This window comes from Gobio gobio (assembly GCF_949357685.1).
Source record: "Gobio gobio genome assembly, chromosome: 13".
NCBI lineage: Eukaryota > Metazoa > Chordata > Actinopteri > Cypriniformes > Gobionidae > Gobio > Gobio gobio.
Genome location: NC_137106.1, coordinates 19,523,434 through 19,536,549, shown reverse-complemented (window position 1 = coordinate 19,536,549; position 13,116 = coordinate 19,523,434). Strand labels below are relative to the sequence as shown.

At 39.4% G+C, this 13,116-nt stretch overlaps 1 protein-coding gene across 11 annotated transcripts in view; it reads right to left on the bottom strand.

The window, feature by feature from the left end:
• gphna (gephyrin a) overlaps window positions 1-11,328 on the bottom strand; it is a 148,269-nt gene extending 136,941 nt beyond the window's left edge. For 9 of the 11 annotated variants that reach the window (XM_079833159.1, XM_079833153.1, XM_079833156.1 and 6 more), the window contains exon 1: window positions 11,244-11,326. In XM_079833159.1, coding sequence (XP_079689285.1) covers window positions 11,244-11,307 — 64 coding nt within the window. In that variant the 5' untranslated portion in view covers window positions 11,308-11,326. Of the gene's footprint in view, window positions 1-11,243 lie in introns of all 11 variants that reach the window. The other 2 variants (XM_079833154.1, XM_079833162.1) reach the window with 1 other exon arrangement.
• Between the last annotated feature and the right edge of the window lie 1,788 nt (window positions 11,329-13,116).

The window sequence follows — 13,116 nt, the reverse complement described above, 5'->3', positions numbered from 1 at the left end:
AATTCGACCAATCAGAATTTTGGTCGAGCCAGAACGTATCGACTAATAATCGACTAATCGACTGGGAGATTACAGCCCTAGTGTCGGAATGGTATATGTTTATACTTCTCAACCAACCACAATCAAGTTCACTCTATCCGGATGGCTCGATTTATTTATTTTTTAACGATGACAAGCCGGAATGAAAACAAGCGACATGAAATAGGAATAACGAGGCTGTTTTTAAAATGTAAGGAGTAGAAAGTACCGATAATTGTGTGAAAATGTAAGGAGTAGAAGTAAGAAGTCGGCTGAAAAATAATTACTCCAGTAAAGTATAGATACCCAAAATTTCTACTTAAGTAACGTAAAGAAGTATTTATATTACAGATATAATATAAATATATTATTTATAAATACTTACTTAAGTATTTATACTTCGTTACTTGACACCTAGGGCTGGGTATTGTTCAAAATCTTTCGATCCGGTGCCAATTTCGATACCTCAGTTTCGATACCGGTTCCTAACGATACTTTTTTCGATACCATATGTTTTAAAATCCATTTCAACATCAACAAAAACACATTAAACACAAAACTTTTATTTTTCACCTTAATTAAAACAAATTCTGGTAACACTTCTCACTCAGGGTAACATTATAAATAAAACTGGTTGTGCTTTTTGTAAGGGTGCTCCGATCAGGATTTTTGGAGCCGATCACCGATCGTCGATCACAGGAAGCAGTATCTGCCGATACGATCACCGATACCGATCTATTTGAAGCCTTCTTTTTATCATGTAGAATTATTTATAGGGATTTTACAGACATTCATTCAGGGCCTGAATTTTATTTCTGACAATGGGGGAATCCCCCCCTTAGGGGACTCTGGTCATATAAATGTATATAATTATCTCACCTAAATATTTGATCATGCAGTGCATTTTTGTTTTTAAAGACAAATTTTCAGGTAGGTCTAACATTAGTATTGAAGTAAGAAATACTAAAGACATTTAATAAGGAATCAAATATAAATTAATATTGGTCTTCCCTGAATTAATTAAATTAGATTAATCCTTACACTAAAGATTGCAAAAGTTAGTCATTCAAGAGCAGTGAGTGTCATAAAGGTTAATCAAATAATACAAGACAAAGAGAAACTCAGAGACAGCAGTTTATTCGACTGCTGTCACTTTAAGAGTGAACACAGTTACGGTTACATGCCGTTGCACAAACGTTCACTCGCGAGTCACGACAGGGTTTACGTGCATACTCATCAAGACGGTAATTTAGTACATACATTTGTGTGTATTTGACCATTTCAGCGCAATTTGTACCCGCAAGCTTTTTGTGAGATGGCCTGCGTGTGTGTGCGTGTGTGTGCGTGTGTGTGCGTGTGTGTACGCGTGCGTGTGTGTGTTTGTGTGCTGAGCGGTTTGAACACTGGCAAGACTTAAAAATAAATGCAAATGATAAACTTTAGTGACGATGCGACACTGCCTCGATTGTGCAAGTGGCAAATCCTGTGTCAACTGTGCAGCTCGATTTTAGTACAGATGCGATGCGCTGATGTGAAGCCATTTGAGCAATTTGAGAGGGAAAGAGAGAGCGTGCGCACGCGGTTATTCACTCACGCTGTTTGTGAACTTACGTCTCAGAAAGTTTTCTTTTTGCGCCTTTGGTTGCAATACTCTTATCGCATATGTTGCACTTTGCTGACTCTGCCTCCACTTTTATAAAGTGTAGCCACACTTAAGACCTCTTTGGCATTGTAAAATGACGCGGTAGAACACATGAGGAAAAACAACTACACTTGTGTTGTGTGACTGCGAGTATCTTCAAAAATCCTCCCCGTCACGTGGTGGTGGACAGCCAATCGCCGGTGCTTTAGGTCCTTACATGCAAGTATGCTACAGGCTCACACAGACACAGCCGCTTGGCTTTTGGAACCGAAATTTGGCAGCGAAAGATAAATAATTTTTCGATAGTCATAGTATCAGAGTTTTTCTTTCAATACCATAAAAGTATCGCCGTCCGGTGCCCAGCCCTATTGACACCTCTGAAATCTGTGAGTAGTACTTGCATACAGAACCTTCCATTTCAATTGTGTCTGTACTAGTTGGGCTAAGTGGGCCCCTTAGGCGATTCAAAGAATACATCATTGCCATGGGGTTACACTATAACCGAGACTTACATTAAGTATATCTCAGTACGAGCTATGGCTCTCTAAACGGCAGAGAGATGCTTCAAAGATAATCCGCTTCAAAAAGAAATTCTTGTGCCCATGCTGAGAGATCTGAGCTCTAAACATATGCAGATAACAACTGCAGTGGATTTATCATGAGCATGCAATTTCATCTCGCCCACATCTGGACAGAAATCCCTAGATGGAATAGATTAATAATCCGCTAAACTAAAGATACCTTCGGCATAATGTAGTTACCAGAACGAGAACTGCTTTCGATTGGTCTCTCTGGTTGCTCCGCTGCGTTACCTACCAGATACACGTAAAACGTCGTCCGTGAACATGCAGCTTAGTGATTTGTATGGAAAAATGCCTCAGGAATGATATAGTATTAAGTCACTGTGGGTCCAAAGTCTTAACTTTAAAAAATGACAGTGATCTTTAAAAATACGCCCATATGCTTATATGGTGACAACAAAAGGACGACAAGCCTTGAAATACCATAAATGTATATATACATCATTCTGAAGTCATTTGTCTTCTACATCCCCAAAGGGCAAGTACAATCAGAAAACGAGGAGCATAAATCCACAAAAATGTCATCCGTGTCGACATGGAAAGTATTCGCATAAACCACTACATAAAAGCCATACACTTGCCTTTAAGCTTTGATTTTGATATCTAGCATACATACTGCTCTGAGAACACTGACCAGAATGCTTTGTTATCCGTGTTCTCCGGGGCTGATCTTGTCTCAATTTCCAACACCTGTGAAATTATGCCCCTGTAATTCAATACTGATGGCTTCGAAACGATACCTGGGGACTGACATCTGAACTATCTTTCATTAAGGCTTATTAACGGCAACTGTTGACGGAGAACTGAGATTAGATCTTGGCAGAGGCCCATGTCTTTCAAAAACAAGGTCCTCTATTGCCTTTAAGTCTGGCACACGAGTTCCCAATTGCTATTCAAGTGTCTGCTCCTTCACCACTGGAGGGTTTCTGGAGGTGTTAAAGGGACTTGAAGTGTAAACTTTTGGAGAGCTGTTTGAGTGTTAGCACAAAGATACCCTTCACAAGGGTGCTAACATGCTCTGACACCACAATGGCCTTGAGGAACTACATCTGAAGGTGGATTTCAAGAGGGCGGATGAGACAGGAGCAGCTTCCTGGTGACTAGAGATGTAAAAAATGTAAAACATTCAATACAACAATTACAGAACTTAATTGATTGCTATAACAGATTGTTATGACTATAATAGAGTGCTGCAGGGATGACATTTTTGTAGGCCAACCTGGATGTTAGCATCACCCTGGTTCCCTTGACAAAGAGCCAATTGGATTTTTTCCATTGACTTTTGGGCTATTACTGAAAATAAGCTCTGTGGCCAACAAACGTTTATGATACTTGCACGTCTTCTTGATCTTCACAAATGAATACAACTTTTATTAACTTTGAAGCCTTAATGCAATCGCCAGAAGTAAAAATCTAAAGTTAGGGTATAAAGAACTACTCCATGATGATCCCATGACTTCAACACCACCACTAAGCTTCTGACAACTCTTTTTGTCTCTAAAAAGAAAGTGAGTTAGAATAGTTTGCAAGAGTACGAGTATAAACACAACAAGGCTGTAAAAGCCGAGTAGTGAGTAGATGAGTTTATCTGTTCGGCATGATAATGTTTAATGTCCTCAACGACCTCTGTAGTCCCATTTCGCCACTTGTTAGCAACCACCCTTTTCAAGACATCTAAGGCTTAAATAATTCACAAGGGGGTAACTGATGTCATTTATGTCATAGAATAAAACGTGAAAATATCCTGAGCTTGTGTTAACCATAGATCTTATTTCAGGTATTTAACCAAAAAAGTATAAAAGTTATGCTAACTAATTTCTGCGGCACGCTATAATACCCTATGTGTTATATCAATATAACAGCAAGGTGGCGCTCTCTATACCGAAACTTAATTTTAGTGGTTAAATATCTGGCCAAGTAAAAGTTACGAAGCCCCACACACAACATGAGGAAATCTAATGAAGTTGCTCTCACATTTTATGCTGCGTTCACACCAAACGCGAATAGAGCGTCAGGAGTAGAGCTGCAACTAACGATTATTTTTTCTGTCGACTAATCTAACGATTATTTTTTCGATTAGTCGACTAATCTAACGATTATTTTTCCGGATTAATCTTATGATTCTTTTTTACTGATTTTTGTATTTCAAAGAGGGTAGTGAATTTGTATATTATTTTAACATGAAATCAATGAATGATGACAATATTAATTGTATTTCAGGAAGGGTAGTGTACATAGTATGCCATTTTATAATGAAATATATGAACACAAGAAGCTTTTTAAACATAATATATAATGATACTATTCATCATAAAATGTATACAGAGTAGGCCTAATTAGGAAAAGTTGTTTACTATATACTATATATTTACTTATTGATTTGTGTCAATAGTAAACGAAAATGCACTTGTATTTATCTGCAAAAGGTTCACATACAGGAGCTTTCAGCATAGTTTTAATATAGTATAACTAGTCGTCTATTTTGAAGATACATGAGAATAAACAACGACTAAAGCTGCCAGAAGTTTTAGCCCAAACTTTAAAGACACATTTAAATGATTAAAGCTAGAGGCATATCTTAACTTTAATGTTACTTTAATCATGCAAACTACCTATATACAGCATGTTATTATGCATATGTGTTTGGGACAGAGGGGAACCAGGTCGCATTAACAGGAGATATATGCAGCCCATAATAAATAAAAGCACGAGACGAACTGGGGTCGGAGAAGAACCCCGGAAAATGTGACCGTCTGTTGCAATACACGCGCCACGGTTCAGCTGCGCGAGAGAACACTGGCAGCAGGGTTGCCAGGTTTACACAACAAAACCCACCCATTCGTTACTCAAAACTAGTCCAAAACAAGCCCAATCGCGTTTCGGGGAGGTTCTCTGATAAACATCGCGTTCGGGGGGTTAAATATGTGTGTTTTTTTGCAGGGCTGCCGGCTAAAATTCTCATTCCCGGGGCTAAATATCACATCATTGGGATCGCTTCAACCCGCGGACATGAGACACAGCCCGCGGCAACAGTGTAGAAGTAGCCCAATTCCGCGGAAAAAACCGGGACTTGGCAACACTGACTGGCAGTGTGAAAGCTCCCGCTCTCCACGCGCACAGCACCTGCTCTGCCACCGCGCGCAATGTGAAACCGGCATTACAGAGCGAACAAAGCACAGTTTCACTTTTGAATGTCGCGGTCTGGCTTTATATGATAAATGATCATTTTCACTATGCCCGGGAGCAGAAGCTGCCATTATTCTAGATCTTCTGTTCCATTCTAGAACGTAAATAATGTGCCGCCGACGCGTCGACGCATTTCACGCACGTCGACGTATTTTCGTAGTCGACGTCATCGACGACGTCGACGCGTCGTTGCAGCCCTAGTCAGGAGCGAGTGATTTCAATGTTAAGTCAATGGAAAGGTGCGTTGACACGCGTCTGGAGGTCCTGCGAAGCGATACACGCATTTTGTGCAGCGCGATGGATGCGATTTCGCCTCATTTGTCGCAAATTTGACGCGCATTGAGCGGCTTGTGCTTTTTGTCCATTCACGCGTTTGAAGCGAATTTACGTCTGACACCCGAGTTAAAAAATTTGAACTTTCGCATCAATTTGCGCCGTGTTAACCAATCAGGAGCCTGCTCGCTGCTGTCACATGGTAAAGTGACGTGATGAGAAACCCTGCATCATTTAAAGGTCCCCTTCTTCGCGATTCCAAAGCTTCAAAAAAACACGAAGAACGGGACCTTTAAAAATACTACTATTGTGTCACAAAATGTAGTTTTAAGACTTTTTCAGGTGAGAATGTAGTTGTTTAAAGATCGAATCTATGGTTTATTTATAAAGAGAGCGGCTATTTAAAAAAATAATATTGCGTTTTTGGAGTTGTGAGATCCAGTCTATCAGCGGCGCTCAGCGCTCGTTAACCCCAGCGAGAAAAGCCTTTCCTCAGCCAGTCCTTCTGACGTTTGCCGCTGGCTCGGATGTCTCTGTAGTGGTTCAAAATGAGATCTAACGGGCGACCTTTGGTGTCATGAATCTATAATTTGTTGTCTACCAAATCGTTTTGACTGAGGGCAAAGAAGTTTAATAACTTAATTTTTTTAGGATATTTAAATATACATGCAAGATAATGTAGGAGTTGCCTGGACCACATTTGTGTGGCTATTAATGTTTAATATATATTTTTAATGAAAATGAAAAGAGGCAGAGTGGTGTTTTATGACATATTTCTCCTGGAGCGACTTGAACGCATGTCTATTTCGCTTCAAACACTCGATTTATACGAATGGATACAAAATGTTCAAGCGTCCAACTAGATGCAGTAGACGCGATTTTGACGCTCTGTTCGTGTTTGGTGTGAACGCAGCATTAGACAAATCGTGGCCACGATTTAACTAAATTAATAAGAGAGAATTAATTAATAAGTTGTGGTAGCGAATTCTAAATTATTGGTCATGATATCTTCTTGGTATGTATTCCTTGCATGTCATGTGTGGGGCTCTATAACTTTGGCAAACTTGGCCATATATTTAACCACTAAGCTAAAGTTTTGGTTTAAAGAGCGCCACCTTATGGTTATATTGATGTAACGCATTGGGTATTATTATAGTAATTTTAAGAATTCTTAACTTGTGGCCACAATATACATTTTTTCCCGTATATCTTGAAGAGGGATCCATACAAAGTAAACCCATTTGGACACTAAAAATGTCCAGAACTCAATCATTTCCTGTGTTTGAGGAAATAAAGCCCATCAATGACGGGCATGTACCTGACTTCAGTTTATTCGTTGAAGCACGACAGCTGTTCAGAAGGAGGAGCCCTGCCCACACGGGAGGATCGCTCTGAACACCTCAGAGACAAGCCCTGACAGCATCCACAGACATGAATGTAACTCTGATGCTGGCACCTTTGAATGGAAAGATGAGAGCTGCTGGAGAGGAAACTATCTAAAAGCTTGCGCTTTTCTCTAGGTGTTATTTCATGTATCAGATATCAAAGGGGAACCAACGACTTACCGACAGATGTGTCTGACCCTCCATAGTGAGCACAACTACAGCTCAAACAATCAGAATGAAAACTGCTTGGTTGAGCAAACCTGATGAATGCAGTAAATATATGGCATTTACAACACATCAAATTTGGTCTAATATCACGATCCGCTTCAGGAGGCGGTTTGTAGGATACGCAAATGTTTTACTGTTCTATGGAAAACCAAAAGCAACACCCTTCCAAAAATGTCTTCCAACCAAAACCTTGAGCCTTGAGAGAATCCTGTATTTGTCCTTTATATTCATTCATTATTTCCCCCTAAAACGTTCCAGGCTATGAATGCTACATGTAAAACATTTGTAATGCCAGACAGCATTCAGAACAATGACAATGTTTGCCTGGAAACCACTGGAAACAACTGCAGAGCATGTCTCGACTGCTACCCCAAAAATTAACCAACTTTGAATAGCACAGAATCAATGGTTTCTAAATTTGTAATTGTTTTTTTTTTTTTTTTTTAAATGTATGCAATTTTAATGCATAATATAAACAAGGGGTCAAAGGGTTTTTGCCTGTCAATGCACAACTGTCTAGAAACGGCGATGTGTCGCTCGCTCACTATTAAGTATGCACGTTTCGTATTTCTGTGTGCTTGGTCCCATTTTCGTCTCACTCTAAGGCATCCATACTCGCTCTTGCTCCCTCCCTGCCTCCTTTACTCACACACACACACACACACACACAGAGCTCCTCATCAATAAGCGTGCGCTTCCACGAAATGCCCCTACACAGTGCAGACATGCTAACCAATCTCCTAGAAGGGTTTGGCGTGACTGCGACTAATGATGGACTAGATCAGCTGAGGTTAGTATAAGAGAAAAGGGAATGGAGGGGGGGTGCTTATAAATGTCCTCTGGAAAATCCCTCTCACCTTTTCAAAAATATTCCTGTAACGGCTCCACATAGCTGAGGAAAACACTGCGAAACGAGTACAAATATGAGGCTGACAGCATTTCAGAACCAAAAAACTGTGGACAGCACCCTCGGCCAGCAGTCATGCTTATACAGGGGTGCGTATGTGTGTGGTGGGGGGAGGGAGATTCCCACTCTGTTTCATGCCATTCCCCCTCGCAACAAGCATTCCGGAGACTCGTGCTCGCGGAATAGGCTTGCAGGAAGCACGCCGAGAATAATGTCATGAATATGTGACACACTGCAAAGTCACTGACATTTGCATTCAGTCAGTGTGTGATCCAAGTCCAATTCATTTTCACGAACTGGTTCCTTTAAGCAGTTTGTTACAAAGAACCAGTTAAAAAGGCGATTCAGCGATTCTTTTGCATCATCATGTGATCCGTGACATCCCTGTGTGGTAAATTACACCCTCTAAAATGTTCCAATAAAACCATGCAAGCCACATAATGGTAGTTTGATACAACTGTCATTAAGTTTGCGTTATTAATAATGGAAAAACTCACAACATTTATCGGTGTTTCCCAAATTTTCAGGGCTAAATCCAATATTTTTATCTGGAATCCATGCAATTTCTGGAATTTCACATGAAGGCGAGATTTAACAACACAGATTTCACAATGGGTTCAATTTGGTCACACAAATTTGCAGGGTTGACTAATGGAAAGCTGCTTGGTTTAAAAGCGATCACAACACTATTGACAATAGATAACGCGGTTCGGTTCATATCACGATTTTGGAGCCACGGTTCGGTTCGGTTCGGTTCTGTTTGCTGTGGGTCAGGGTTCATGGCAGGGTACCAGCAATAATAACACTAGATTCACTTTTAAGTTAATAATAACAACAACAATAATTTTACTTATTAACTTTATCTTTATTAACTTTATACATTGGCTTCACATTTTCTTTAGCGCCGTTAGCATACTGGAGTAGACTAAAATGAAATAAATGCCTCCACTGTAGACTAGTCAGAAATAATCTACTCAATTTACAATTTACCATAATGTACCAAAAAAAACAAGCACATTTATTTCATAAAAATTGATGACACACACACACACACACACACACACACACAGTAATGTCCCACTTTAGTCTACTTAACAAACACATAAATTGAATAAATATGACTAATACTGATGAATAAATAGGCCTATACATTAAAGCTATTAAATAGCAGTTTTTGTTAATACAATAATGTAGCCGCCACACTAAATTAAAAATAAACATAATAACAGTGAAAATAAAGTGGCACTATGGAGTTATAGACAAAAGTTACCATGGTGAATACACAATACATCATGGACTGTTAATGAAACATGAAAACTGCTCCTGATGAACAAAATGAACATCATACCTGCATGCCTTCGCAGCTAACACACGTCGTACAAGTTACGTGATTTATTTGTACTTTACTTTTATTTTATTTCATGACTTAAGAATTGACAACGTAACGTTGCATGCTCGTAGTTTCTCTTGCGCTTTATATATGAGGTGATATACAGCGCGCGCCGCCACATTTGCACGTGTAATTGAAGAGTGTACGCGCTACGAGCACAGTATAACGGCTGACAGGAAAGCGGTTTTCTGAGGTGAGAGAGATTTTTTATTTCACAAACAAGCTACGAAAATGATGAAGTTGCTGGGACTCCAATGTAGCGTTTAGCCAACCTGGCTAAATAGAGAAACTGGCTCTCTTTGTCCTTCCACCATGCAGCTTGAGCATCACCCAAGTCACATGACATGCAAGACAAAAGTTAGTGTATATTTAGTAAATAATACTATTATAATAATATTTAGTAAAATACAGCTCTTATTAGTTGTTAAAAGCGTACTTATTACTATTTACTCAAATGTCAAGGAAGAAAAAAATAATTTTGTGGCATAAGGTGAAGTGAGAGCTGGGCCGGGGCAGCAGGGGGCGGGGTGCGTTTGGTACAACATGAGAGTATCGCGGTGTATCACGGTTTTTCGGTTCGGGTTGAATATCGTTACGCCCCTATTATGCAGGTCAACAAAAATGTTCATATAATCAAGTTGTAAACGTATTTACGGAACTCAAAAAAACATGTTATTTACGAGTGGGACGGAAACTGTTCTCGAATCAGTGAGTATCTAAAAGAACCAATCAATTCGACTCAACGAAAGAGTTCTTGACTCGCTAACAAATTCATTATAAAGATCTCTGAATCAAAAGACGAATCGGCAATCGCTATTCATCGCTTATTCCCTTCTGCTCCCGAGGGAAAGCAACGGCAGAGATATTTAACGGGAAGGCGGCTGCTTCGTTCCCCTGATTTTAGCCAAAATTGCGGTGGCGATCAATGCAAAGGATTCACATGCATACACGAGAATACTACTTAATCGCGTGCATAGTAAAAGCCATTATCGTTAATAATTAAAGTCGTGTTTCAGGTGCATTTCTCATTGGATCTGTCTATTGCACAAGATGCCGATTTAGATAACACCGTGCATGTGTACAAATAAAGACTCGAAGCAAACCCGAAGCTGAGATGCTGCTGTGCAGAAATCCATGAGGGGGAAAAAAAACACACTGCGTGACCAACTCCAAATACCAACTCTTATCTACATAACAGCTCTATTCAGCAGCCGCACATGTTAATATGACATTAAACAGACATATGGCATCGATCGGAAGGTTCATTCACAGATATAAGAGGGTTTTCCAGCTATCTGCTTTATGTTATTTGGATGTCTTGCGTACAAGCTATGAATAATTCATCACACAAACTGTTGTCTTGACACTGAGCTGTGCTGCATGACAGACCAAAGGCAGATCTCACAGAGCCGGATACACTATTGCATATATGTGTAAATGAATACGAAAATATATAGATAAATAATCGCAAAGCTTTTTGCAAATGAGTCGAGGAACGCGAGCGATAGATGGGCAGAACTCGCTCAGATAGGGATCACCACCGGCACGACAATCAACAGCGGACAACAGCATGAACGGACAGACCAGCACGAGCGGCGAGGCGTAAAAGGAGCTAGTGTCATTTCGTATTTACCTGTCAATATTCCAACTCGGATTTGGTGGTCGTGGTTGGTTAAAATCATCCCGTCCGACGCCATGTTTAGCAGCGCTCTCGCCCGCACTGACAAGCCTGAGCAGAGCCGAGAGACGAGCGGATCGAACTCGGGGGGAGGAGTCAGGCGAGAACAGCCGAACTCTGAGCACAACACTGTAGATTTGGCAAGGTTTCTGGTGGTGGAAAATAATATAGTTTACTCTCAAATTTCTCTTTTTTTTCCTGGGTGTAAGAGAAATTACAGGGTTTCGATGCCATACAACTAGTGTTTTCCTCCTCCATGAATATTTCTAGAGTGATCAATATTGTACATTTTGTATAACGTAATCATTTTAAAGTTGGCAAGAAACAGGAGATAATGTGATAGTCTTTTTTTCCCTATTGAGACATATCCGGGTGAAATGAAGAATTGGCTTCTTAAACAAAAAATGTATGGCGGGATTTGATTTTATCCTTCAGGAAACTGATTAGATTGTTGGATAAATAATCTCGTGAGTTACAGGTTGTCCCGCCCTCTCGCCAGTAAACACGTCATCAGGGAAGAGAATATTACGGGCATACGTGTATGTATTTATTTATTTATTTATATGGAAACTTAATGGAAATGTTAATTATTGTTGTCCTGAAAATGTTTGTAGGCTACTTTATTTAATATAATACAGCCTATTTGGCAAAAAGTAATAGCTTGACATGTTTCAAATATGTGCTTCATAGTTCTGTAAAAAATATTTGTAATGTATAATGTATGATTTGAATACAGTGATTTATTAGTTTGGATTCTTTGGATGCTTTTTGTATGGGTTCACATTCACAGTATGTGGAAAAGGCGCATTTGTGTCATTTCATACATTTTATTGGTTTGAGCTTGAAGGGGCAAGATAAGGAGTAGATCTATCCCAACGATATGTCAGTTGCAGAGATTTACAACTCCATTGTTCTATGGCCTTTGGCATTTGAAAGTTTCAGTAATAGCTCACATATTTAGTTTAGTTTAGTTTAGTTTAGTTATAACCTTTTATTATCCCCCTTAAGGGCAATTTTTTACCACATTAAAATACAAACATGCACAGGGTACAAACGACAATTTGAATCTATGTCTCTCCTGTTTAGGCCTCCAATTAATTTGGGAATATTAATAGGCTTATGTTATAGACAAAGTCAGTGTTACCGCAAATTATCAAAGAAAAAAGTTAGGGGCACGATGGAACTCCACAGAAAGCTTAGTAGCTTTTCATGGAAATGATAAACTTGCCATTAATACACATCCTTTCCCCTTGAGTATTTGGTTATGATAAACTTGCCATTGATACACATACTTTCTTTCCCCTTGAGTATTTGGTTATTACATATTTTGGCTAATTTCATCAGTGAATTAGTGTGTGAGAAATGCTGAAAATGTTATGCAAGAACTGAGCATGTGATGAGTGTTATATCTGCATCAGGATGTTGATGGCATCAGGCTACTATGAGACACTTGTTGCACACTGCAGTAAGATAGATAGACATTAGTTATGGTAAAACATGGTACTCACAGTAAATCAAGAAAACAAGATTTAATCAACAAGACTAACTGTGTTGAGCTATATAACAATTATTCGTTTTCTGTCGATGAATGAATCCAAACAGTTGCTCACCTGTCTTATAAAACACATAATATATTAAAGCGTCTTTGGTGTTTTCATGGTTTCTACATAATCTGGAAAAAAATAGAAGAAATCGAGGGTAATGCGGGTATGATGTCAGTGTCCTCGTTATAGAGTGGTGAAGGAATGACATCACTTTGTAGGCCAAAACATGGAAGCGAGTTTAGGGTGAGCATATTTTGATTACCGAAAACCAGGACACTCGGCCT